Source organism: Fulmarus glacialis, unplaced genomic scaffold (genome assembly GCF_000690835.1).
Source record: "Fulmarus glacialis isolate BGI_N327 unplaced genomic scaffold, ASM69083v1 scaffold50466, whole genome shotgun sequence".
NCBI classification, from domain to species: domain Eukaryota; kingdom Metazoa; phylum Chordata; class Aves; order Procellariiformes; family Procellariidae; genus Fulmarus; species Fulmarus glacialis.
Window position 1 is genome coordinate 6,213 of NW_009219740.1, and position 27,879 is coordinate 34,091.

Below are 27,879 nucleotides of genomic sequence, written 5' to 3' on the forward strand. Positions count from 1 at the left end.
AAGTTTTTATTCAGACACAGAATATATCATTTTTATTATTAACTAGCACATGGACAGATTCTAATCTAATCACACATCATATTGAAAAGTTCATTCTGGACCTTTGAAATATATCTCAGCATACTTGTATTCATATTATAAAATGAGTCTGGCAGATTTGGGAGAAGTAGAGATCCTACATATTTTCATACCATCTCCTATTTGCATTTCATTAAAACATGTTAAGTAATGACATTGGGCATAGTTAACCTCAGACAGCTGGCAAGCTACATCATGTGAAAGAGTTGCAAAAAAACTCTGAAAATAATCAAGTCACCCTGTCTTGATGCTGCAGTATGCAATGACACTGCATCCTTTCCACTGAGCATCATTCATAGCATATTGATTCATCATCACAACATGACATTACAACATCTTTTACTTTCCCACCTACCCTTTCCCAGCTGCAGAAAAGAGCAGAAGAGGGTATTCTCCACCTTACTGTCTTTAAATACCTGCAGTTTTCACATTCTAGCAGGCATAATTGTAAGTAAACATGAGTCACAGAGGCTCATATGATAATGAATGAGTTTGCTCTAGCACTTTTTGCTTGTATCAGGCAGCAGTGGGAAGTAAGTGTATTTCCTACATTATTAATGCTGTACACTCCAATTCACGTGAAGAACGCTATGGGGCCCATGAGCTACATGACCAGATTTGTTGTGTGAAAATAGATAAGTAGCTCTAGAGAAGAGGCTTTTCTATCCTTCCATATTTGTAACTATGGGCGCTTTCAAATCAAGGTACTGTTAGTGAATCTTAAAGAATGTATCCAGTGATTAAAGACAACTGCACAAAGAACCAAACTCTTGTTACTAGAAATATTTGGATCATACCACTGATTTTAGTGCAGAATTTGCTTGATTCAGTGAGGGTTCTGTAAGCCATGCTCCGTCTTGTGCAACAACAGGAGAAAGAGAGAATCACTGTTGGGAAATGACAGTATGTTAATCTAGACTTCTGCCAAACGTTCCACTTACTAATCCCTCAAGTAAAGTGTCTTTCATAGTTTGAGCCTGAATTTTGTTATACCCATGTTTATTACAATTCTAAGAAGTTGCACTATGTAGTATGTAGTTATTTTGACTTTCAGTGTGCTCAATGTATTAAGGAAGTTTGTTCAGAGCTTTTAGATGCTGAAGCCAGTATACATGAATTACTTAAGAATACAAAATACTTAGCCGTTTTGTTAGTTAGCTGGTATGTAGGATGATAGCTAAAACCAAAGAAGAGTTGTTTTTTTTTAATATATATGAATTTAAAAGTAGAGGGTCGAAGCAAAATTTCTAATGCCCCCATTTTCTTTCTCTTATTTTCAAGGAATCACTACAGTTCTAACAATGACCACTTTAAGCATCAGTGCACGCCATTCTTTGCCCAAGGTGTCCTATGCTACCGCCATGGATTGGTTCATAGCTGTGTGCTTTGCCTTTGTCTTCTCTGCACTTATTGAGTTTGCAGCTGTCAACTACTTTACCAATCTTCAGACTCAGAGAGCAATGAGGAAGGCAGCCAGGGCAGCAGCACTGGCAGCAGCACTATCAGCAGCAACTGTACCGGCAGAGGACGAGATTGTCTCGGTAATTGCTTGCTTTTCTGATAACAAGCATCATATAGGAAGAGGCAGCTGAAGTAGTGAATGCAAAACAATATTAAAGTGATCTTAACCTGAAACAGATTGTGTAACTAGATCATGTCTATTTATCAAAGACATTGTTCTTATTTCAGAAAATGAAAAGACTTCATTTATTCATACTGTTTATTTAAATTTGAGATATGATTTACTAGAGAGATGTTTATTTGGTAAGATATTTAAGGAAAGCTGTTAGACTGTTACCCATAATACTTCTCTTGAGCAATGCTGTAGGCAGTGTGGTCAGGCAGCTGTGGTTCTCTCAGTAAGTCTGCAGAATCTGTGGGACACTGTACAATGGAATGAACACGTGCATTGGCCAGATGATTATGGGATCACTGTAGTACACTGGTACATACCGTAAATGGGTCATCTGGAAGAAGAGGAATTAGCCTTTGCATAAACTTGGCATCTGTTACTTTCATAAAAATCTGTGTTGGTGGAAGCTTGGAGAAAAACATAAATGTAAAGATTAAGGATAGATTTGACTACATGTGAAAGAGAGGAAGACTTTCTAGTATCAAAAAAAGTACATCAGAATTGCTTGTAAATATTATTCCTTACATCTCAGGCTAAGTAATGAATGCTGTCTCACAACATATGTTAATGTATTTATCACTATAGCCCTCCTGTTTTCAAAATCAGTTTCATTACCACCACATTTCTGTTTTTGAGCAGAATAGCAGAATTTGAATGACCTTCTGCAAAACCTTTGAGTCTGTAGTTGAATAAGGAAGTCAATCTAAGAGCTATTGGATATCAGGGCAACACCTTACCCACCATATAGTAATTTTTCCACTTTTGCTTATAAACAGCAGTTAAAGTTACAACATCTAGGTACATTCAAACCATTAAATTCATAATTGATAAGTTCCATATAATAGCAAAACCAAAGCTCCACAGCATCTTGCTACTGGTCCTCGTTGGAGCTAATCAACAAATGTTCTTCACAGGAAGCATTATGCTTGTAAGTCATATTGTATTTCGCTTACAATTTTTTTAATATTGAAAAAAACCGAAGACAATTGTAAGATACAATAAAGAAGTGCATTTTATTTTTGCTAAGTATATAAATGCAGAGAGAAGCAAATCTTTATGCATTTTAACTCAGAACCACAGCTTTTTTTTTTAAACCACAGTTATATAAAGCAAATACAAAAGAAAGTCCAAAGAATTTCAAAGGAGCTTGGAAGCAAGTGTTTGCAGTATCTTGCACTGATTTTAAAGTGACTGAAAGGCTGATTTAGTTTTGGCAATATCTGCAATGTTCATATCTACATTTATTTTAACTAGTAAACTTTTATAATTATATAAATAAAAAACAATGAGAGGAAATGAGAGTAAGCATTCGCCAATATTTAGGACATACTTCCCCCCTCCCCAATATCATGATATTTGATTGAGAAGTACTCTGGACTGAATGAGCAGAACATTGCAACAGTAAAATAGTGTAAAATAAGAAAAATACTGTTAAGACTGAAGGAACTTTAAAATGTACTAAAGCTTCATTTTTATTCTTTTGTTGACTTTTTTTTGAGGGCAAGCTATCAGAAAAAAGCTGAAGAGATCACTTGGCTTTATGTAGCGTGAGGAAAATATTGATAGCTGCTACATAACGAAAAGGAACAACAGCTCTGATTTTTCCTACACACATTTCCTTATTCAAGTTTGATTTAATCATAGTGAGATTTCCAAGAAGGAGAAAAAAAAACCCTCCTTTTTTTTCACTGAAGTCCCTGCTGAGTGATATAAAAACAGCTTGGCCTACTCTGCACGTGCTACTGCTGGTGAATTCACAGCAGATGCTACAAAGCCATCGCCATCCTCCCCCCCCCAATCTCCAGAAGACACCTGTTTCAAAAAATAACCCTCTGCATAATCCCAGATATACTAGAACATACTCCTGATGATTGTGGCTCCTCTAGTACTTCTGGATGAGATTTAAATGGTCTCTGTATCATTGCAGACCAAGCTAAGCACAAACTACAAAATCACTGTTGAACAAATGAATAAAAGAAAAAGAAATTAAAAGACTTCAAGTTTCTTATCAAGAGTTTCAGCCACAAACAAGCACAGAGCCAAACTGAAGACACATTAAATACTTACTTGTTAGCTTTTCCAAGTAAAAACAAGCAAAAAAAAACACATCTAGGAAGCACACTGCAACCATTTCCTCAAGAAAATTATTTATAACTACCTAACAACATCTAGATCTAGAAGAGTGGTAAACCCCGTAACATCAAGGTCTCAAGGTAAACTCAATCTCTAAAACAGCCCACAGTGTCCACAAAGTTCTATAGTCCTGATCTTGCTCAAAGCTCATATTATCCAAGACAGTAATTTTCAAGCCCTGTAAGTCCACCACTTTTTTCTCACAGCATCAGTTCTCTATGAGAACCCACCTCTGCGGTAAAACGAAAAGCAAAATCAGAGATCACAAAAATGAAGGATACTTACAATTGAAGGAAAGACTATGTAGTCAAAATGGCTTCTAGAATAATTAACTATTGGATTTAAAAGCTCCCATTCCAGAAGGGCATGCTGGAAAAAAAGGAGTAATTACAGAATAACAGATTTTAAGAAGCTTTTTTTTTTTTCTTTTTTCTTTTCTTTCTTTTTTTGTGTGGTGAAGGTAAGGGGCAAAGAGCTTTTCTACGTTGTCACATAGATGGATATACTGCAGTCAGTGATATAATTTCAGCTGAAACAGACCTGAACTAGCTAATTTGGAGTGTAGTTAGGACAGGCTAATTGCGTGAGTATATGACCATTTCCTCAGAATTGTCATCCTCTACTGAGCTTTGTACTTCTATAGTTACATTACTGGTTTAAGGCAGTTATGTTTAAATAAGGCATACAGCATAATACTGAGTTTCTTTCTTATTGTAGATTTAGGAGCTGTTTCTGAGGTCCTGATTTCCCTTTTGTTGTCCCATACCCCCCAATTTGTTCCATTTGTTTGCCTCTGAATTCTTTCATCACTTTTCCGTCCAGATTTTTCTTTTTTGCTACAATGCCCAATTCTTATTCTTTACTCCTTGTGTAATTTATCTTACCTCTCCTGCTCTTCTTTTTGCCTTTTCTCCCCATTTACTCCACCTCTCTTCTTAAAATGTTGTTTTCTAATTCACTAGGAAAAAAAACTATTAGAATGCATGTCTTATGCATTAAAATGTTTTTTAACTGTCTACTTTATTTGATTTTTAAAAAGTAATTAAAATCTTTCCCTTCTTTTACACCCTGGGCTTTGGTACCTTGAATTTTCTAATCTGTGAATTTTTTTTATTTCTTTTTGCTCTTTTAGATAGGATAGTCATGTTTTTTATCCACTTGTAATGCTAGTATTTTTATTTGTGATTTTTAAGTGCATGAAAGTTGTCAGAATTTTAGCTATATCAAGGGGCAGGTATAGGATGAAGAGTAGTGAACAATGTGTCAAAAATGCATATTGTCTTCTGCATTTATAGAAGTCAGATGGTATTTTTACATTGAGAAAATTTCTGAAGACTGTAAAGGTTGACTTAGTTTTGGGAGTCCGTTTGTAAAAATAAAAGTGAAAAAGTGAGATGTACTTACTTGAAAATTTTCATGGCTATACAACTGCCAATGGAACTCTGCTACTAGTAGCAACATTAAGAGTAACAACATAAACTATATGTTTTTAATAATCTATTATCTGAAATTGCCTGAAGAGTGGCTAAAGAACATTGTGGTGGGAATAACCTTAGGCTGTCTGAACTAGTACTTTCTGTATGACAGGAGACCCATTCCCCTGCTTTGTGTAAGAGGAGCCCAGGGAGACAGTTTTGGTATAAATGAAAATTCAAAGGAGTTATAAACAGCCAGTTAGAAGCTTTTGCTGCTTGAGTGAGGGCCTAAACTCATCAAGAGAAACGTGTTTACAGAATATATTCAGGTTTTTTTAAATTCCAAATTAACTATGTTTCTGGAGGTGCGGGGATCTTTCAAAATACTATCAAAAATCCTCCTTCCCCCTTCAGTCCAGTTCATTTTATTTAAAATCTTGCTTTATTCAAATGAACAAAACTTTTTCTCATGGGTTTTTATATTGTAGCCAAAAAACCTGTCCACTCAGAAAATAAAGATGGCAGAAGACCAAATTCTGCTCTACTGTACTAATGAAAGTAGGATAAACTCTGCTAAAGTCATTGGACTACACTGGTTTCAGTAAGAGAGACAATGGTCTGATCATGTGCTCAGTTAACTGATGACAGCCCAGCATGCCTGTTCTGGTCCGGGAAAGCCATTCTATTTACCTCAGTTAACTGAGAGTAGAGTTTGGCTTGCTCTCTTTGTCAGCTGCAGGCAATCCCTGTGTGAAATACAAAACTATGGGTGTTCCACTCCAAAATACGATGGCAACAAGCTGAGCAGTCATCTGGACCCTGACAGAAACCTGTTTTATTCATATGGTGACCAAGCTTGTTCTAGCATGCCAAAAGCAAATGTTATATATATACATAAATATAAAAAACATTATGGCATTTAGCTTTTTAATCCATTTCAAATATGTATTTTCTGTATCAATCATATTGTTTCATCATTATGGCTTCCTTTATCCAGGAATATTCCAATACTGGAAATTGCAGGGGAAAGGGAATTGGTGCTACTGTCTGGAGTGCACCATTTGAGGTAATGCTCTGCAAGATGGTCAGGGAGTACCCACCATGGATCAAAAGACATCCTTTCCATGTGAGAGACTACATATAAAAGACAAAAGATTGTTACAGGGTGGTAGCTTGATTACAGTTATGTTCTAAAAGACCTGTTGTTTTAACAGAAAACAGCACAGAGCAGTGAAATACTGCTGGGAGAGCTTCCTTCTCCCTACAAATAGCCCTGTCCCTGTGTTTCAAAATAACATGGCTTGGGCAGAAAAGGATCCTCATTCCCTTTAGCAACCCTGCCCAACTGCAGAGCAGCCGTATGTCACTTTGGTATAGAGAATTTAGTTTTCTATAATTACGTCAGAATATGTTGAGTATGTTTAATGAGTATCCTAGTGTAACTGAAAGGAGAGTACTTCTATTTGGATTATCAACAACACTTCGTGAGATCATCCTAGAAACAGCTATATGCATTAAAGTCTTGACTGAGAACGTGGCACTTTCAATCGAATTAGGGAGACCTTCCTGCTCCTCCACAATTGCAGATTATCAAGTAGACTATTAAAAACAAACAACAACTTTCAGTTATATTGACTTTTTGTCACCCCAACAAGGAACGTAGGTGCTGATTATTTGGTTCTGCCTGAATTAATATTTGTCTGATTGACAAAGCCAATGCAGGGCAGTAAGGAATGTTTAGAAGTAGCTGATATCATACATAAAAATAGGAAAATTCAAGATGAATTGATTTTAGACATTTTTTTTGTTCAACATTGAAGTCTAATCCCAGTACCTTTTCTGCAGGGGGGCAGTGAGAACAAAATGAAGTAAGTTAAATTATAGGAAAAAAACCCCAAACAAACCTCTCTAGTGTTGTTTGTGTAATGCTGTCTCATTTAGACACTCAAAGAAGTAGTTTGTATATGCTGCAGAAATTTAGCAAAGTAAATGTAGAGACAGGGATTGTTCTGAGCTGACGCTGATAAGTTTAAGAGCCAAATGTGACTTTGAACATTTAAATCTGTTTAACATAAACACATATTTTGACAGAGGCTCTGTGCTAATTATATGATTTTTCTGATATGCTACCTATGAATGTTAGGAAGAGACTCTACCACAGTACATTCACATTGAAAAGAGAATGACTAGAGTTCCAGTCTCTGCTCTCCTTAGTGCTTATCTGTTTTATGTGACAGGAATTTTAATACAATGGGCACGGTATATTTTTAAAAGTTATGCTTTCTGCCTCTAATGGCTCTTTAGATTTTCCATGCAAAGTAAAACAGCTTTGAAGTAATGAGGTAACAGCCTCTCCCCCTAACTATCTTCACCTGATGGTTAGGCTATATTTTGAGAGAAGTGAGTTTCAGTCCCTGAAGGTTAAGAAAGAATTTGAACATGGCTTTCCCGTGCTCCAAGTGAGTAATTTAACCTGAGAGATTTAATCCTTTTACTAGGGTAAAGCACAAAGAAAACAAATTTGCATGTTATTCGTCATAATATGCCTAGAATTCCTAAAGAGATACCTAAAGCTAGGCCTACTAATGACTTCTAAACTATGTTCAGCTTTTAATTACGCAGAACACTGTCTATAGATGTTTGCAATACACATTTTTTTGAATCAGATCCCACAGATGAGATATGTAAAGAAATGGCTAAATTATAGGTTATAATGAATCTCTGGCATGAGATGGATACTTAAACTGCACAGGACTGTAAAGATTGAAGTACCTTAGTGCATGCCCAAAAGGAGATCTTACATAATGTGATGACCTTTCCTGCTGCAGGGTGCTGCATATGGATTGTTCAGTAGCTAAGCAGAGTTTTTACAGATTACACCGTTGAATGAGGGGCCAGACTATGCTTAATTCCCTCTTTGTCACTAAGTCACTAGTATGTGATTTTATGTGTATAATATGAATGGTTGAAATTACTCAAACTGTATCTACTAATGAGATGGGCAGGGAAAAAGAATGTTTTATATTTAGTTTAGTATTCTGCCTTGTACAGACATTGAGTTTTGGTCCTAGCTTTTTTTTTTGTTTCTGGGTTTTTTTGTGTGTGTTTTGGGATGTCAGCAAAGTTCAATATCCTTAATCCAATAAATTATAAAGAAAAGGAGGAATAACACATTTTTTGTCTAAACTTTTAGAGTTTATTCTCACAAACCTCTTTTTACTGCATTGCCTGCAGGAAAAAGAGACATAAGTGAGTAAAAGAGAGATAAGTAAGGACTTACAGATATTCATTTGTTTAAAGTTAGCCAATATCTGAGTGCATGCATAAGATACTCATGTTACCGCTAGATCATAAACTAAACTGATAGTGAGAATATGTATTTGCAGTGCAAAGAAACAGAGAACACTAGAGAATTTTACAAATATGAATTACAGAAATCTCTTGAGGAAAAGAAACATAAGAACAAAACACATTCATAAATCACAGTTAGCATCCATATAAAAACCCGAAAAAGCAAAGAATTCTGTTTACTCCAAGGTTATGTATGCTGTATTTTTTTAAATCTGGAAGCCAAGCAATTTGCTGGGAGCCTCCTGAGATATTCTGAGTATAAGCAAATTCTAGTGATACTGATGAGAGTTGTGAGAGAGCAGCACCTTTATAGACAAGATGAGACTGCTTTGTGAGCTTTCTGGGGGATCAGATAGCTGAGCTGCAAAAGCTTAATAGAAGCCAGACTGTATCTTACTAGCCCATATACATACCAGTCTTTGTCTAGTCCAGTTTTATGGTATCTCATATTAAACAGTGATCTTGCAGTCTGTTCTTTGTCACTGGGTAGTCATACGTAATGACAAGTTTAATTGCCTGATGGGACTGCAAGAGTCAGGATTCAGTAAATTAACAAAATTCATTATTTCATTATGACACAGTGTGCCATGCCTCAGGCTTCTTCTTGTTGCTCTTGCTACTTGTAAAACAGTCCTTACTAGTTGAGTGATTGGCTGTGTGAATTATGCAAAATAGGCTATTCATTCCTGTTTCCTCTCTGTGTTTTGCTAAAGTTTCATGGTGTCATTGTAGGTAATCTTTGTCAAAAGGAAAAGTTAAATCTAAATATAGTAGACAAATTAATGTAGCTGCTGTTCAGAATTCAACTGTAATAAGAAACTATATGGTTTCGTCTCACCGCTGCTTCCTCCTCTTGGTTTAGCAGTGAATTCCAATGCAAAATATGAGTTGTGGTTCTGGGGCAGCAAGCCTGGTCTACAGTCAGCTGCCACGCTGAGAAACATCTTCATTACACATCTGAGATAAATTTGGACTTAGAATTCCATATCCTGGGTAGTGATATACAAGAAAATAGTCTTGACCCTGACTTGCTGGATGGGCACACGAGGGTGTTAAAGAACTACTTGGGGACTTTCTTAATGATTTATATCAACTCTAAACCATCTCCTCAGCAGGTGAAGAGCATGACAAAAAACTGCAGCTTTACTGAGACAGTAAAATGCACTTGTCGTTCCAGAATATTGGAATAGGCTATTTTAGGTAATGAGAAGTTATTAATATCACTCCATTGATAGAAATGGACCTAAACTGGCCCCAAAGTGAGAGCATATTCAGGTTAGTGTGCTCCCCAAGTTCTGAGGGTTTGCACTGACTCCAGATCTTCCTGTCTCCAACTTAAGATGAAATCACATTGAGAGAATCCTCCTTCTATAGCAATCCTCCTTCTATGGGAATAAGATTTCATAAATATTATAAATAATGACCAGGATTACACTTTTCCAAGTGCCTATTCAGATGATCACAATGATTTTACTACCTCTACGTTCTAAATACATTCAGTACTGAATATCATCCACAGATCATATGCTACATCTGTTCGGCCTACTATTAACTCCATCACTTCAGTACAATAACTCCCGATTCATGCTTGAATGATACAGAGCAGAATTTGACCCACCTTGTACCGGAATATTCCAAATAAAAAGGGCTAAGATTCACCTTAGCACTTATATTTTTAGGAACCACTCATTCTCCACAAAAGGTCAAGCTATCTTGCAGTAAAGCAAAAAACAAGCTACCTTACGATTTCTACAATTCAGTTCAAAGCAGGGTATACAAGCAAAATGGAGTAGCAACTTGAATGAAAGCAGTAGTTCAGGCTCTGTCAGTCAGTCTGTTTATAGAATGGGATTATTATTATGATTAGCGCAAGTGGACATGGATAACCCTCTTTCTGTTTCTGTGACACATCTGTAGATCATCCTCCATTTAAATCTGTCTGTTGCTTGCTGTGTTACTGGAAAATACAAAAAACAAACATCTGCGTTCCAGATAGGCACAGCCCCAGAATATGAATGCCGTTTAATATCTATTCAAGACATGATACTAATAATTTAATGTGTAGATGGCAAAGTGGAAGAAAGAGGGATGTGGCAAGTTAGAAGTGTTGATGGGTTGTAAGGGAAGAAAAAGGGCAATAGGTAAAAGATATATACAGAAAAAGCCCTTTTTTTCTACTTTTTTTTTTTGCAAATAAGTTGATGTTCTCTCCACCTTTTACTTAGATTAAAATCAGCTATGAGAAATCCATCTCTCCCTGATTTCAGGTGGATACCAGTCCATTCATCCATGAGCAGAACTTGGCATCATGGTGTAGCAACGTCACTTGTTTTGATACTCTAGCAGTAACACTGACCGCTAAAAGGATAATTCTGTTATAACTCTATTTTAGTCATACATGAGATACCAGGTGTGTTAGGCTAGTCTTTTATCTAGAAATTGTGGCCCAAGTACAAGTATAGGCAATGTATTTCAGAAAATGCTTCTTTTCCTTTTAACGACCCAGTTATTTACCTGATTGACTAAAACCTGTTTCCATGCAGAGAAATCTTGCAAGATAAATCCCAAAAATGCTGACAGTGGGCTACATTTAAGTGAATGATTGTCACTAAATCACTCCCAAAGAACGACTTTGGAAATTGCACATCTAACAGAATTTTGCTACCTTAAATGTTACTATTCCATTTTACAATAGATATATATGCTGTTGTATTGCAAGTTATTTATATTGTCTAAGAGTTCCCTCATCAGCTTCAGTCATTCGGTCATCTAGTTCTGCTGACCAAAAAAGCTGCTTATTCAAACCCAAGAATAGCTGCGTATGTTGTGCAATTTTGTGCACAAGATTTTTCATCAATAATCTGGAAATAAGTTTTGCAATCCTTTATTGATGAAGCTTTAGACTCAATCTCAACTAAAATGTTGTGTGTTAGCATTGCTTTTTAGAGTCTAAGGTATTTCTAGTGCTCCCTATTAACAAAAAACTTGAGTACTTCATATCAAAACAATAAAAACCAACTTGACACTCTAGGCATTCTTCTGTATTTTCTCGGCCATCAAATGAATCTTATGGCTGCTGCCATGCATCCACATTACTAATGGTAGTCCTGGGTAGTGTCAGTAGCAGCAAGGTTTTGAAAATTTCCTCCCATTTGGTACTACTGATATCCATTAGAGCCTGTGGTAGATCTTATTCCTAAGCCATTTCTGCAGGGAAGAAATCTATTACTTCTACTCTTGTGAAAGTAAAAAAATGGCAACTTGGCCACAAATAAAACCGGTGTACATAATGAATAGATATGTCAGCAACTAAGAGGTAAACTCTAAATGTTCCTGAGGTTTGGCTAGATTTTTAAGAATTTTCATACAGCTTTCTGAAGAGTAATTGGACCTGGCTATGAATATAGCACAAAATATAAGAATAATTTTGTTTCATTTTACCATAAATTAAAATAAAAATAGTCCCATTACAGTTAGGATGAGTATTTGTCTTCAGCTGTGTGCATGAAACTGCTGTGGGAATTGTGAAATGTATTTGAAAATGAAATTTCATCCTAGAAAAAACTGCAGGACAATTTAGCATTCATGCCTTCAGCACCTGTAAAGTTAGTCCATTTCCTTTTGTGCAGCAGTTTTCTAGTTCATCAGTAGCTAGTCTGGGAACTAATAACTGTGACAGCTTGACTCCATTCAGTGAGTGTTTACCAAAACTCATCAATGGGCTCACATGATGAAAATTGCACTTGAGCCAGCCCCTATGTGCTATTTAGTTTAAACTTGATTCATATCTACAAAAACTTCAGTCATACCAATATATTGCAATTTAGATACACCATTACCTTCTTTTCTTTTCCTTTTAACTCCATCTTTTCTTTTTCTTTTTCTTTCTCTCTTGTAGCTTCCATTTATTACCATGTTAAAAATATGGAAAGCACATTTTTTTACAGCGAAGTTTTAGACCACAAACGTATCTCTGTATATTTGCATTATTTTTGTGATTTCCTTAGGTTGCTCTATAGCAGAGGAACAGCAATAAAATCAGAAAGTTGAGTAAAAAGGTGGAGAGAAGCCTAATGATCACAAAACCTAAGACTCTGTATCCAAAAATCACTCTTTTTTTTTTTCCTCCTTTTTCTTTTTTCTTCCACAGCATTCTGACTCCAACTGTAACCTGAAGAAGCGAGTAAACTCCGTAACATCTCAGGCAGATCAGTCTCCTGAAGCCAGCATAATATCAAATAGAGCATCCCAGTGTCAACAAGTGTCTGTTCCTCCGCCAGCCCCACCACCCCCTATTGGAGGCACAAGTAAAATAGACCAGTATTCTAGGATCCTCTTTCCAGTGGCATTTGCAGGATTCAACCTGGTATACTGGGTCGTTTATCTTTCAAAAGACACTATGGAAGTGAGTAGTAGAATTTCTGAATACTTGCTTATAATATGTAATATGTTTACTTGACCAATATTATTTTAATTGTTCATTTACCCTTGCAACTGCAGTTAATTAGTGCTTTCTGAGGAAAGTCACTGATAATAGCGTTCTTGAAAAAATCAGCTGTGGCTTCCAGTAGTAGTGGCACTCAGTACAATTTACAAAGGCTATTTGAAGTTGAGAAATGTAAACACTTACCTCTATGCCATGTTGCACTAAGCAGAACACATTGTGTAAGACAACGTATGACGCCATTCTCAGCAAACAAACTAATCTTAAATCTTCCATTTCTTAATCTTCCTATCTGCAGTAAGGAATGGTAGAATTATCTGTTGAAGCAATGCAGTGAAGGAGATAAGAACTTTAATATCTCCTAAGGTTTGCGCAGTGAGGTAATAAGATAACAGTCTCCCCCAAAAAGTTTGTTATTCAGTTTAAACATTTATCCATAGTGAAGAATTGACAACTGCAATATACAGTTTGTGAATCAAAAGTCCCTGTTTTTATACATTTTAACACTGATTTTTCCTGTTTCTTCGTATAGCTGAACTGTTTTATGCAGATAAAGCTGCCAAATTCTTTGCTTAAGTTTGTTTGAATCAGGCAGAGAGTGATCATATCTTTAGATATCCATGAGGTCCAGAAGAGATGTCTGCCCTGCAAATTGAGCATGTCTAGAATAATCAGTCAGTGATTAGTCATTAAACTTTAAGTCTTTAATGCTTTAATTCTCTAATTCTTCCCTTTTGCCTAAATACAGCTAATGGTGTCCCATTTCCTTGGTAAAAAATGTATTCATTTGCCTTGTTGCCATAGAGGTTTTGAATCTCACTGTACATTGCAGCCAATATGATTGGTACATTTAGCTTTATTTAGGACAGCTAGAGAGATAATGATGGTATTTAGATAGTACTGAGTGCACAAAGTCCCTACATCAATGAAAACAGAGGCTGGCAATCTGGTATGAGTGGTGAGCAGATTGTATCTTTATTTCCTAGATTAGAGGTAAAGCAGGCCAAGGGAAATCTCATGGACAGCCAAGAGATGTTACAGTTCAAAGTACAAGACAGTGCTGATCAGCTGATTGGTGGCATTTTGCCTCTGCTTGAAGCAGAGACTACTAGCCTCTAATTTTGCTGATTTTTGCTACTAGTATGATCTGGAAAATGCTGTCTCTCAAAGATGGAGTGTGCTGCCAAGCAGCTTATATGAAATCAGGAGGGCAGGAAGATAGGAGGCACTATCTCTTACAAATGTTCCTGCAGATGTCTCTCTCAAGAGGTCACAGCTGCTAACTCCTGGCCACTCAAAATCTGCCCAATGCTAAATTTAGCATTTGTGCCAGAGTTACTGATCCTGCTATTAAAATATTGACTATGTGTGCAAATTACTTATCTCAATCAGAGAAGGGACGTATCAAAAAAGCTCATGTATAATCATTACAGCTTCTGTTTAGAGGCCAGTTCCTCAGCTTGTGTAGCTTGCCATAACTCCAGTGATTTCATTCAACCATTCACATTTTGGATCTAGAAATATTTGGAACATGGTTGCCATTTCCCTTGGTAGTGATGAAATATTTACACTGAACCTTGTATATTAATAGTTGTATTAGAACCAGGCTTTTAAAATACTTCTAAAGTCTAGGACATAGTGCTGACTATAAATATTTTTTAAATGCCACTTTTGCAAGCTCACAAACGTGCTCACAAACTCAGAAATTATGTTCTGTAGTAGCCTTATAGAATGACAGAAATCCAGCAGCAAGATTTAGAAAACAGAACAGTATTGACAGCTGGGGTGTTTTGAATTATGAAGAATGTAAACAATTATGTAAAATGTTGATCAAGCTCTTCATAAGTTACATTTTCCTGTTTGTGTACTCAGTTGTAACTAATAATGATTGTGATATACATTGTTAGGTTTCTAATTCAATATGTTGTATCACTTTACTAGTTGTTACTTTCAAGGAAAACCAGGATTGTTTTTGCTTTAAAAATATATTAAAAATATGTAAGCCTTTCCATTCAAGCAGAGGAGATACAAAAGTTAGGTGAGCAAAGCATGGCATGCTTCAAGGCCAGTTGAACTCAATCACAGGCTCAAGCCCAAAGGATTAAATATTGGTACAGTATTATTCAGTTAAGAAATTTAATTTCATTTATAAAGTGCATTTTGTGCAGTATTTCAGGTATGTTAGTTTTTCTTTTTTGAGTTACTTCTTTGAGTTCATTTGGCTTTTGTTTAAAAAACAAAATGGAAAAAAAAAATCTAATCATTTCATTGAAATAAGCAAATTTCCTGTGCACAAGTTCTTGTAGCGCAGCTTTCTAGGATTTTGATTAGTGTAGTTTGGAGTGCAGAACATCACCAACCAAAGTCTGTCATTGTGGAGATTCCCAAACTGAACAGCTACCTACTGTCTTTGGATGGTGCATGTAGAATAAATCAAGAAGCATTTCATGAATCTGTTTGTAAAAGCAGGCTGTTAGCGCTGGAGTCAAAGGTAATTTTCAACTCATATCATTATCTTCCAGCCAGACTCTTCCTTTGACTTTTGAAAGAAGTTTTTTTACCTCATGTTCTGGATTCAGAGCATCAAATAGAATGAGGAGCCTTGTTCATGTAATGAGAGTTGCATGAAATGAGGAGCTCTCTCCTAAGCTGTTTGGTAGTATTTCTGTGCACTACTAAGCAGTTTTCTTATGGCTTAAGTAATGGGCCATATGTTACAGAAATGAAGAAGTCATTCTTGTGTATTGTATCTGATAATATTTTTAAGAACCTTGGGGCTTGAGTACTTTTCAAAGTGCTCCTTGGGGCACCTTTTTCTTCCCCTTCCATTTAATAATTTTCTTTTTGGAAGACTTCAGGTTCATCACCCTTTCTCTTACTATACTTGTAAACTAAGAGTATGTTAATTACACAGAAATTTTAGGATTTAGAACTTTGTATAATGAAGAAGGTGTTTCTAATAAAATGTGTGCCTTTAAACATTTGAATATTATTTTTCAGAGCAGCCAGGATTGGGCAGATAGCAAGAGTATCTTAGACTGAACTCTGTATTTGTACCTCCATATATACTGAATCAAGTCCAGCTCAGCAAACCAGGAAGTTTAGTAGCAAACTTTCATTGTAAAATTAATCCTTTGCTACATTTTTAAGCAAAATAGCAGCATTCTCTGAATGAAAAAATGAAAAAAACATCCAAGTTGAAATTAAGTGCTTCAACCGAATGCTTTTTATATCTGGATGGGCATAAAGTTATCTTCTGGCCTTAATATTTAAATAAACGGTTCTATGCTCCATTGGAACAAGTGGGAAAACATTCTTATTCAGTAGCAGTCATCCACCATGCAACTTGATATATAAAAGGTATTTAAATGTAAACTGGTTTGCGTTGTGGGTAGCAATAGTGTTGCAGGACAACAGTTGTATTAGTAAAAGTTTAGAAATGAAGCTAATACAGTTCTCTGCCTGCATTTTGCTAGACAGCATGTTGTTAGAACCTAATATAACCAAAGGACAACATAAAAGTCGAAAAAAGGAGGTATTTGAAAATATGTATGTGAAAGAATCTCCAGTTGAAATAACAGATGCCAGTTTTTAGATCACATAAAATGCTGATACTTTTATGATAAGCCCCCCTTTCTCTCAAAAGGTTTTATAACTGTAATGCTGACAGATGCTTAACTATAGCAGTATCACTGTGCCATTTATAATATGAAAAAAACAAAGCATTAAAGTTACTCTAAGAGGACTTACTCCCTCACTATGTAAGGTCAGTTTGTAATTAATTTAGATGGAAGGTTTGAAGATGTGACACCCCCATGATTTATACGTGCAAAATGGAACGGCATGTTTCTATGGTCCGTGTTCTTCCATAGAGTACAGTAATATCTGCCATCCACAAAAAGCTATATACAGTAACAAAAAATACACATTTGTCTAGATTAGCCAAATAGAGAAGTTCTTTAAAGTAGAACAAACCTATCTGACAAATAAGAAAAAGTTGTTCTAGCTTTTTATTTTGTCATACGGTATTTTTGGGCTTTGTTTTTGGTTTTAAATCTTGCTAAGTCCTTGAGCTGAATACTAATTTATGACAGTGATCTTGGTAGGTGAATTGTATGCTTATTTTATTTTAAAATTTGCTTGATTTAGAATGCAAAGAGTGTCCTTTGAATGAGAAGAATACAAGTACTTAGTCTACCTTTGCCATATCATTCACAATGCATATGCTGTTCTCACATCTTCTTACACATCTTCTTTCTAAAGTAACCTGTCTTAATTTTTATATGTAATGTTATATTACAGTTTTTAATGTAATGAAACATGGAATGGTGGAGTGGATCAAACTAAGGAAGGATATGGTGTTAAAGTTTTGATGATAAACTGCAGAAAAATAAGCAGAGGCCAGCTTTAATGTTTGGGAGCAGAAGAAGGTACAAAGTCACTGAATGTGCTAAATGTGCTGAGTCCTGGATATTATTTGGACGCAGAGAACGTAGTATGATGACAGAAAAAGAGTTATGTAACAGGTTGAAGGAGAAGATAAGATGCTAATGAGGTCAAGTGAGAAGAAACAAGAACAGAAAAAGAAACAAGAACTGGAAAAGTATTTAGCTTCAGTATGTTAATTTCATAAAGCTTGTAGCGCGTATTGTTACACCTTGTTTCAGTTTAAACACTGGAAAAATAAAGTTCAGGAGAAAACTGTCATTGCCATACATACTTACAATTGAGCTTTGATGATCCAGGTAATGAACATCAAATTCTAAGAAGATTCTCACTTGTAATGCAGTTCTATTTTGTCTGCTGAGAAATCAGGTGGTTTTGTTGGTTAACTTAGTTGTTAACAACCCATAGCTTAAACTTCTCTCTCAACTTTTTTTCTAGTTTTTTGAACCTACTGCAATGCATCTTCGAAATGACCATCAGTCCAACTGAAGAACAGCTCAAGGTTTCAAAGAAATCACTGAAGATCCTGTAGGGTTGAAGGGACTTCAAAGGATTTGTCTATCCACAGGTGCTCTCAATTTTCAAACAGGGAATGTTTATATTGGACGTCACCTGGAAAAAATCTCTGGAAAAATCAAAAAGATAGAAACGGCACAGGGTTCTAACAACACATTCTTAAGATTTCTCACATTTGATTCTACTATAAAAGTTCTTGTTAAATTATTCTGTTCAATTGTCAAAGAAAAGAATGTGCATTTGTTCTAATTCTGTTATAAACAATTGAATATTGATATAAAACATCAATAACAGGATTATTTTTTTTAAAATACAATAAGGATTGCTAAAATAAGCCTGATTCTGAACTTGGTATGGTTTCACTGAAAGGTTAGGAGCTGCACTGATTTGCAGCACCTGAAATTGACCCAAAATAATGTTAAGAAATCTTATGAAAGGGAGCTGCAATCCCATCATGTTTTCATAACCCTTTCATAGAAAAGATGAATGACAAATTCTGATTTTCTTTAATTTCATTTTCATCTCCTTTAATTTGAGATAATATTTATAAAGAACAAGATATAAGAAAAAAGGAAATAGAAACTATTGTTCATGTACTTTAGCTGGTTAATTAAGATAGCGTAACTTTTTTTGTTGAGAGTGACCATAGAAGTACAACCAGACTAATAACAAGCAATGTCTCGGCAGGATCTAGAAATACAGGACTGAGGTATCAGGGAGTTTTCAAGGTCTAAAGCTGAATAGACAGAAAGATGCAGCTACCCATCAAGCTAAATGCAAACCTCCAGCTCCAAGGAACTTCCTGGAAGCAAGTCTTGATAGCTAATTAGGGAACAAGCTACATTTTATCAGCTGATTCTACTGAACTGCCTGTAGCAAAGTCCCTAGAACTTTTTTCCAGAGGCAAAGTGCTGTCAGCATATTCAGAGTTTAAAGGTAATAATATTTTAATTTATTTGTCCCTTTCAACACAAACAGTCACGAGATTTCTTTCTCATATTTCATAGTCATCTATTATTTTATTGTATATTACCCTTCATCTCCATAATCCTTCTTAAGAATGTAATTGGGAAAGATATGCCTAATTAAATCAAACCCAAGCCAACTTTGTTGCAGGTGTAATGGACACCTGCAATGGTAAGAGTCAAAAGCACACAAAGAAGTTTTACATGCAGCCAAATAAAAATTAAGGACTCCTATCTTTAAATTAATTTTAGTACATTAAAATTAAATTAATTTTAACAGAAACATGAAATGCTGCATTGATTCAGGAAATTCAGGGTCTTTTAGTTTGTCTAAACAAACATCTTGGTCACTGTGAGAAAATATTTAGGGGCTGACTAATTGACTCCAGTAAGTTGTCAAATGCTTTATTGGCACTATAACAACTTTAATTATCTGATGACCTAGCTCCAGCTGTTTTCCTCCTCCTATTTCAGGAGGTGTATATAGTTTTTCTGTTGTGGTAGCTGGACTGAACATGTGAGATCACTTTTTGTACTCCCTGTTCTTTAACTCTGAAGAGCTTAGATGGGGACAATTTACGTAGATTTGAGTCAGTAATAATTATTGTTTGCACAAAGATGTCATGTTTGCAATTTGCTTTTCCTGACTGGCTGCAGGCTGGCACACTTGGTTGTATTTGTAAGAGCACTGAATTCTTTCTCCATTTTGCTTTGAACTAGAATTGTGACAATTTTTCCCATTTTCAGCCTTTATATACTATTTTTTAAAAAAATTAAAATATGGACACAGGGCAAGTATTTTATAATTTGTAAATACATCTTATTTTGCAAAAGGCAAATTGTGCTGTAAGGACCCAGAGGTTATTTTTCAGTATAACTATACTCATTCTTGCTTCACTGACTAATTTTCTACTTTGACTACATTAATATCTATAAGAGTATTCAGAGTACTTTAAAATTGGTTTATGCACAAAATGAAAATGTTTAAAAGCTATGGGAAAACAAGTGACACTGAGGAAGCTAAATTTTGTGTCTGATCTTTGTTTAAAAGAAATCTAAATATGAGTTTTACAGCAAATGCAGAAAGTTACTAAATAGTCACTGTTTCCTTGGAGTGTAGTATTTCAATATATAAAATAGTGGTAACTTCCTGATTAGGAAGCTATATCGGCACCTTAAAAATGTACTAGCAGCTCTTGGTATTTAACAGCATATTTCAACCTGACCACAAAGACTCCTTATCTCTTTTCAAAGGAGCTTTTCATGTGGAAGAGATAGAGAAGGGTTGGTTCTCCACATCTGTTTGAATGGTAGGAAGGGAATATGTGTTTTTCTTATTACATGCTTTGTAGAGACACAGGTGTAATCAATGTTAATAATGTCAAGTTATATCTTAGAATAAATGTAATTACTTACAATTAATGTCAGTTCTTAACAATCCCGGTTGTGGTCAAACATTAACCAAACAAGCAATCCAGTAAAAAGAGCAGATAAATAGAAAAGGGTTTTTTATATATGTATATATTTATGTATGTGTATATACATATGTATTTCTGTAGAAAATATAAATAATATACATTTCTCTGTTTAATACAAATTTAATGGAAATTGGGGGATATGTGTTTCTTCCAGTATTTTTGACTGTATTATAATAGAAAGAACAGGAGCTACAGTTGCTGTAAGATGGGAATTTGTATGTGCAAAACAGGACACTGCGGGGGAGAAGACGGGCAGTTACCTTGAGCTATCGCACTCTGGTAATACGTTATTCAACATTGACCTAACTTTCTGTGTATCCTGGTAGAAAGGATGCTCTGGTTTTAGCCCACAAACCCCTCAAAGGGACAGAGTGTAGCTTAAATCCATCTTTAGTGTCTTCTGCTTGATCAGAAGTGCAAGAAATAGAAGAACTAAGAACACAACTACAGGATTATGTCATAGTACAGTAGAAATCTCAATTACATATTAGTCTTTATTATTATTGATCTGGGGTTTTCTCCCCCCTTTCCCCCCATTATTTTTCATAATTTCTAAACCAAATAAAAATCTAGCAGTTTTAAGATAGAGAAACTGTGCAATGGCACACTAGATCAGCCCTGAGATCATCTGCTACTGTGTTCAAAAGCTAGTCCTCACCAGAAATAAAGCAAGAGTTGGATAAACCCTGGAAATGTGAAGATGAAAGTCCTCAAAGCTCTTTTGATATAGCGTGCTGTCCAGTGTTTTGATATTTTGATGCATCCTGTCATGTTACGAACTCAAGGCCTTTCTCTTATACATATGCAAACAAAATTCAGAGGTGACTTTGTCATGGCTTAGTTCATTACATTCTTGTTTCTCTTCCAGTTCACGGCAAGAATAGCATTCCTCATCTGCCTTCCTTACAGAAATAGTTCTTGCAGGATTTTCCTCTAATCAGTAGCAATCAAAGCCTTTCAACTCTCCACATAAATGCTCTCCGTCACCTGGCTTTATGGAGAAACCTGTGAAGAAAAAAGTCCTTATCCACAAGCAGAATGGGTAGAGACTTGGGGAGTAAACTATTCTGTTCTGCATCACTACTTCAACAAAATCGTTATTCAGCCAAGGCTGGAGTGGTGCTTGCATACAAGATCTGCAGTTCACTTCCAGACACCGGTTTGATGCAAGTGATAGCAATTGCGTGTCAGCAAAGTGTATTGGAAGTAGAAGTTAGTGACAAAGCACAAATGAGACTCAGCCATGCTTTCTGAGATGCAAGTCTTAAAACAGAAACTTTGATCAAGAGAAACAAAGGAATCCAAAGAAACCAAAAACATCCACACAATTGTAAAGTAGGAAATAGAATTCCATACATATTGAGAGTCCTTTAAAAAAAAAAAGCAATGATTCTTAATCCTGTCCAAAGCCAAATATATGCGGTCTTTTCAAACACAGATGAGGAAAAAACCCTAACTCATGTATTTAATGTAGTTATGTAAAAGTAAGAAAACACAAGTCATTGCAGAACTTCATAAACCAGGTAACATGCATTTTTGCTAAATCACTTTGCAACACATTTGGGTTGTTATCAAAGAGGTCATTAGTTCATGAAAACATGATCTGACCTTAATTATGGCTAGACTATTTTTTACTCCATAAATAAGAGTAACCTCTAATAGTTTTAAGGTACTAAATTCTTTACATGCCTTAAGGAGCAAATAAGCCACCTTTAGGCCATATATAGTTACATATTCAAGCACTACTGCAAAGGTTTTTCTCCCCACCTCACACCTACTTTGTTTATAATAATGTTTTCAAAGAGCAGATAGAAATATTTTGTAATTTAAAACTAAATAAAACTAACAAGCTAAAACTCTTTACTGGAATACTTGTCTGCTATTCCTGTACAGTAAAAAAGTTTCTTTACTATAACTGAATGCCAGCTTTGCTTAGGTTAAAGTTAGGAAATATCAACTGTTCGAATTTGACTTTTCTAAGGGCTGTAAACTCAGTGTGCTGATTTAAACTACATGGAGACATGGTGTTCCCAATAGAGATGTGGGGAATAGTTACGAGATTTAAAAGTGGGTTCTCAGCAAAGAAGTGACAGGTTCTATCTGCATGTGAAACAAAGCATAGTAAAAGATAAATACTAAAGCTCAAACTATGCCCTTTATTGTCTGCTTTCATCCTCTTCATGTCTACCAATTGATCTGACTCAACTACTACTTAAGTCAATGAATAACATTTGCACTCTCATCAGGAAATTACATTAAAGAAATGTTAGTTCCATAGATGAGTCTGTGGGAAAGATTGGATTGTGATGGTGAGACAGACTAGAAATGATCAGAAATAGACTAGTCCTTTATCCAAAGATTTGAATTTCACTGGATTATTTTAAAAGGCAAAAATGTTTTTGTATGAACAAAAAAATGGGTTTTGGTCAATAAATGTAATCAATGTGCATTCTCAAGTTTTAGTAAGTTATACATTCCTTATGGGCTGAAACTTAGTATACTTCCGCCCCCCCATTTTAGATGAGTAAAAGTTTCTGTTTCATTTCTGATCCAGTCTTCACATAAAAAACAACATTAATTACTTGGTATGAGATATCTGTTTGCAACTCAAATCTATTCAAAAGTAAAAAGTTTTCTTTTTAAGCTTCATCAGTTTTAAATTTTACCCAAGTACACTTTATTTTGAAACATTCTTTAGTCTTCTCACTTGTTTTCCTACAGATTTTTGTGAACTAAATTAATCTGCTTGGACAGGGGCCTTTCAGAACTGAGCAGTAAACAGCTATCTGAATAACTAAAGTTTATAAGATGTTACTGAGGTACACCAGATCAGCTACACAGCCCTGAAGGAGTAGCTGAATAAGTATTAATAAAGAGTAGTTTTAGTGTTATGAATACATACATGAGAAATCCAGAGTGCAGCCTCTGAATTACCTACTGATCTATTGAATTGATTTCTGTACTACACGCTGCCAAGAGCGGGATTTCTCTTTTGTTAAGTAATCTAAGTCAAAACAGAAAAAAAAATATTATTACAACAGTAAAGCAAGAAAAAAAAAAAAACACCAAAAGCATTAAATCTCTCAATGTGAGCAAAAGCTTGTGAGCAGAGTGGTATGCAATTGGTATATGGTGGCTTCCATGAATGAGAGAGATTCCACTAATGGCAGCCAGGGCTCAAAACATGGACTGAGGGCAAGAAATTACTTTGTTTTCATATCTGTAAAATGCAGACCTAGCATGGAGAATCAATACATTTAATGTTACCTTTGGATTTTCTGAATCTTCATTTAGTTACATTTCAAGGTAGGTTTTGTTTTAAGGAGTAAACTGCTGAATCACTCACAGGCGGAGTAAGACCTTAATAACACTGAATATGGTCTCTGTAAAATAGTTCAAAACATTTCACAGTGCAGCAACCATAGAATTCCTGTTTTCAAATTATTACTTCCCAATTTAAGAAATAACAACCACATCACCCTGTCTAGTCTTGGATTTGAAATCATTCAGACATTTATACCTCAAGTATAATCCATCTACAGATTGTACTATATCTGTCTTCCCCCAAAAAATTCCTTTTCTGATAAGGTGGACAGAGCCTTTGCTGACAGAAGTCAGCGTACATGTGACAGCTGGAGTCAGACTTCATGGTTTTAATAGTAACTGAAGTTTTTTTCAGGTAGATTTTTAAATCAGTATGACAAAGCAGTAAGTTTTGCCCTTACTACTTTAAGGGCTTTATTCTGATGTTACTTCCAACACCATGAAAGTGGAGTAATTCTACTGAAGCAGATTGAATAAGACCAAAGTGAAAGGAAATAACTGAGAGTAACTGGTGGCATATTTAAGAAGCTGTTTTAAATACCAGGTTTTAAGCCTATGTGATAGCTCAGTCGTAATAGTAGTATATTACTTAAATTTAATATGGAACAAGCTATTACAAAAAATTACATAAATCCACTTACCATAGATTGAGATGCCTTAAAAAGACCAGCTAAAGAAAAGTAGAATGCCTACAACTTTCAGTAATTACATGATTTAAGGCAAATGTATCCTTAAATGCTATACTTAGGAATGCCTATTATAGTACTTTTTTTAAAGAATGAAAACAAAAACCAAACCATCCTTTATGTGCCCTATTAAGGCAACATGAGGAGATTATAGCAGTGAATAGAGGAGAAAACCCTCAGGGGTGCAGAAACTTAGAAGCCAGAAAGACCACAGATGTCTTTATAAGAAGCTTTATATACAGTGTACTTATTTGTGCTTCTATTCTGCAGGCATACAAAAATTCTGTATCAGAAAATCACTTTCTGTGTTTGAGATCTGTTTATTAACAGCTCTTTACAGAGCATTCACAGGAGTATTATTGTGTGCTTGAACTAAATTAAAACCACTGGGTAAGTGTGCTCTATTCAGGACCAATAAGCAGCAAATAAAGCTAAGTGAGTTTAAAACTCTAACTCCAGCTGTACTAGAAGTTAAGATCCACATGACTCCAACATCCTACCTTTATTTTAAGATTGGAAAGTAATTTATTCACTCACAAGGTATTGTTTCATTGCGGGCTGATTAAGGAGTCATGACTTTTATAAGTGAGCACCTTAATGTCCTGAAATCACCAGGAAAATATTCAGGTCAGTGATGTGCAAACATAACACTTTTTTCTCTCTACGAGATCCATTTAAAGGTGCAACAATCTTAAAACATCTCCCATGACACCCTCACAAGGTAAAAATAATTCCTGGAGACATTAAATTGAAAAATGTAATTGGAAACTCTTTGATTTTAGTACTAAAAGGAGAAGGCAAAACTGGATTTTGTTACTTACGTATTTCTGCAAGGGACAGTTTGGCCATTAAGATTATTCAAATAAATGTCGTTTGTTATGGTCTCTGAGAAGGCACGCTGACAATAACAGACAAATTAAGAGCCACATTCACCATCTGAGACATATTCCTTATTGGCCACACTACTCACATTGCCTTAAAGGCTGAAGAGATGGCAAAGGTGTTGGCATGACTGCAGAGAAAATATGGATCAGAGAGCAATTTTTTTATGGTGTTGAAGGACCGTGGGCCTTCTAGTTCCTTCACATCACTGGAACAGCAGAAATTGAATAATAGTTGGACTTGAGCCCAATGCAAACACTTGCTGCTGAATGTACTTTAGCTGACACGTTCATGAAAGCCAAAATGTCACATGAAAATTAGCATCAATAAAATTTTAATACAGAGGGTCCCTGAGATTTGGGAGTCTCTGGTCTTTTCTGACATGATTTCATATATTAACAAAACACAAAACTTGGTAAGCAGACAGCATTCAAGTCAGCACAACTCTGCTTTAAATTGTTTTCAGGGAAAAAAAGGTTTCATTCTAGAGACAGTAAAAAATTTCCTTAGAAATTGTCAGGGAATATTTTTCCTCTGTCAGTTCTCATATTATTCTGCATACATTTCTAGATAGTTAAATAAAAACTCAATAGGTTAGGTCAATATATGGCCATCAGTAGCAACACCATTAACGTGTCATCCCCACTTAAGCTATTATTAATAACAATGCTTTCCTTAGATGGAACTGTCTAGGAGAAATTCTGAGTAAGGTTTTTATTTCTGTGAAGTGCAGCGTGTCCCACGCCAAGGCTCCGTTTACATCTGTATGAAGGGACTGCACGAAGGCTGTTTGATGGATTCTGCAGTAGAAAAAAAAAAGGGCTGTGCATCAGACTCATAGCAAAAGTGATTCTTGCACTAGAAAGCTTAAGTGTAGAACTGAAAAGAAAAATGATCCTGCCTTCCCTCTCTGTGAGATTTTGATCATCATAGATTAAACCAGAGCATTCATATAAGTTATTTTGTGATTTTATTAAAATCAAAACATTAGTCTTCCAAATCATCTTTTCTCTTCGTTTTAATCCTTCTGGCTAAAATGTTTTAGGTTTGGGTCTAAACTGTGTCCCCATCTCCACCACATCTTTCCTAAAGAAGGTGGATGATTTTCCACTGAAAAAAAAAAATATCCATTGGACAAAAATTTTGTTTGTTGAAGAGACAAATTTTCCATTGAAAAACAGTTTCAACAAAAATTAATTAGAATTTAGTTATCTATAACATATCCCAGATGGAAGAGTTGGGAAGTAAAAGAAGTGACATTCAAGAAAGTTACTTTTTTCCTAATGATTGTACAAAGATCAGTGAGCAGAAGAATTAGTGATAAAATGCAGGACACACGTCCAGAATGCTATCCCTAGGATGGCACGCCTTTTATTATGAAGAACTTTAGAGGGTAGGAACTCCTTTACTTTGAGAGGAGATGTTTTCACTCTCAGTTTTGAGAATGCAACAGTTCCTGCTGTAAATTTGAAGATGGAGCAAAGAAAATTGACAGCACTCTCAACATTCAATACAGTCCCCACATACCAGACTTAGTGCAGCAACTGCAATGCAAAAATGCACGTGGCCTCCAAAAGAAGAGTGCACACTTAGAGGACCATGGCAGCCATCCTAGATACTGCCGAAGATACAGATACAAAATACAATCAAGATTGTCAAAAGACTTTCAGAAAGGGCACAAACTGAGTGAACAAAATACCATGAACGTGCCAGCAATGTAACCTGGTCGATCCAAGGATAAAAGGAGGCAGTGCAGATATTCATGCACAACAGTAAGGAATTATGACCTAATTTCAGAGAATGGTTATAGCCTGACTTCTACAGCCAAAGGTCTTCTGTTCCAGACACTCCCTGGAAGGGAGTGAATGCTCCATTATTGGTGATGAGCTGCTGCTAGGTAGGACAAGAGGGGCATACGTTTGCAACTCTCTCACAACTGTGAAAGAAAGCAGCCTCGACTATTTCAGTCATTGAATTATCTTGCTAAGTATGCCTAAAAGTTTCTTCTTGTCTTAGAAGGTGTCCAGGAATGTCCCAGTCCTGTGAAACCGACTGGTTCACAGATTCTTTGGTTGCTGAAGATCACAGCAGTTGGTTATTTTTTGGTTTTCTGGTTCATTCAGATAATAATGATAAAAAGAATAACTAACTCTGCTTGTAACTCATTGAGTTATACAGGACACATATTGCTGTGGTTTCTATGACAAGACTGTAGCCATCACCTGCTATCATCCACTCAAGCCCATGGCAGTCAGTCTCAGCATTTTTTTCTCATTTCTATGAAGTGTGGTTCCCAGAGTCTCATTCTCTTCATTTCAAACAGGACTCTCAGAAATTTCTTCCAAAATATCAAGGCATAACTTTCATAACTCCAAAAACCCAAACTTGGTCTATACAATTACTTCATTTATTTTTTCACATTAAAAAGTCTTTCTACACGTGGCTGAGTAATACAAATCACTCATTTATGACATTTTTGTCAACTGCTGAGTACATTATTCATGAATACATATTTATTACTGCTGAAC

At 35.6% G+C, this 27,879-nt stretch overlaps 1 protein-coding gene across 1 annotated transcript in view; it reads left to right on the forward strand.

Annotated features, from left to right (window-relative positions):
- GABRA6 (gamma-aminobutyric acid (GABA) A receptor, alpha 6) overlaps nt 1-18,053 on the forward strand; it is a gene marked incomplete at its 5' end in the record, with an annotated part of 24,188 nt that extends 6,135 nt beyond the window's left edge. The window contains 3 exons of the mRNA XM_009580470.1: nt 1,360-1,619; nt 12,761-13,015; nt 17,939-18,053. Of these exons, the coding sequence (XP_009578765.1) occupies nt 1,360-1,619; nt 12,761-13,015; nt 17,939-17,989 (566 nt within the window). The remainder of the gene's footprint in view (nt 1-1,359; nt 1,620-12,760; nt 13,016-17,938) is intronic.
- Between the last annotated feature and the right edge of the window lie 9,826 nt (nt 18,054-27,879).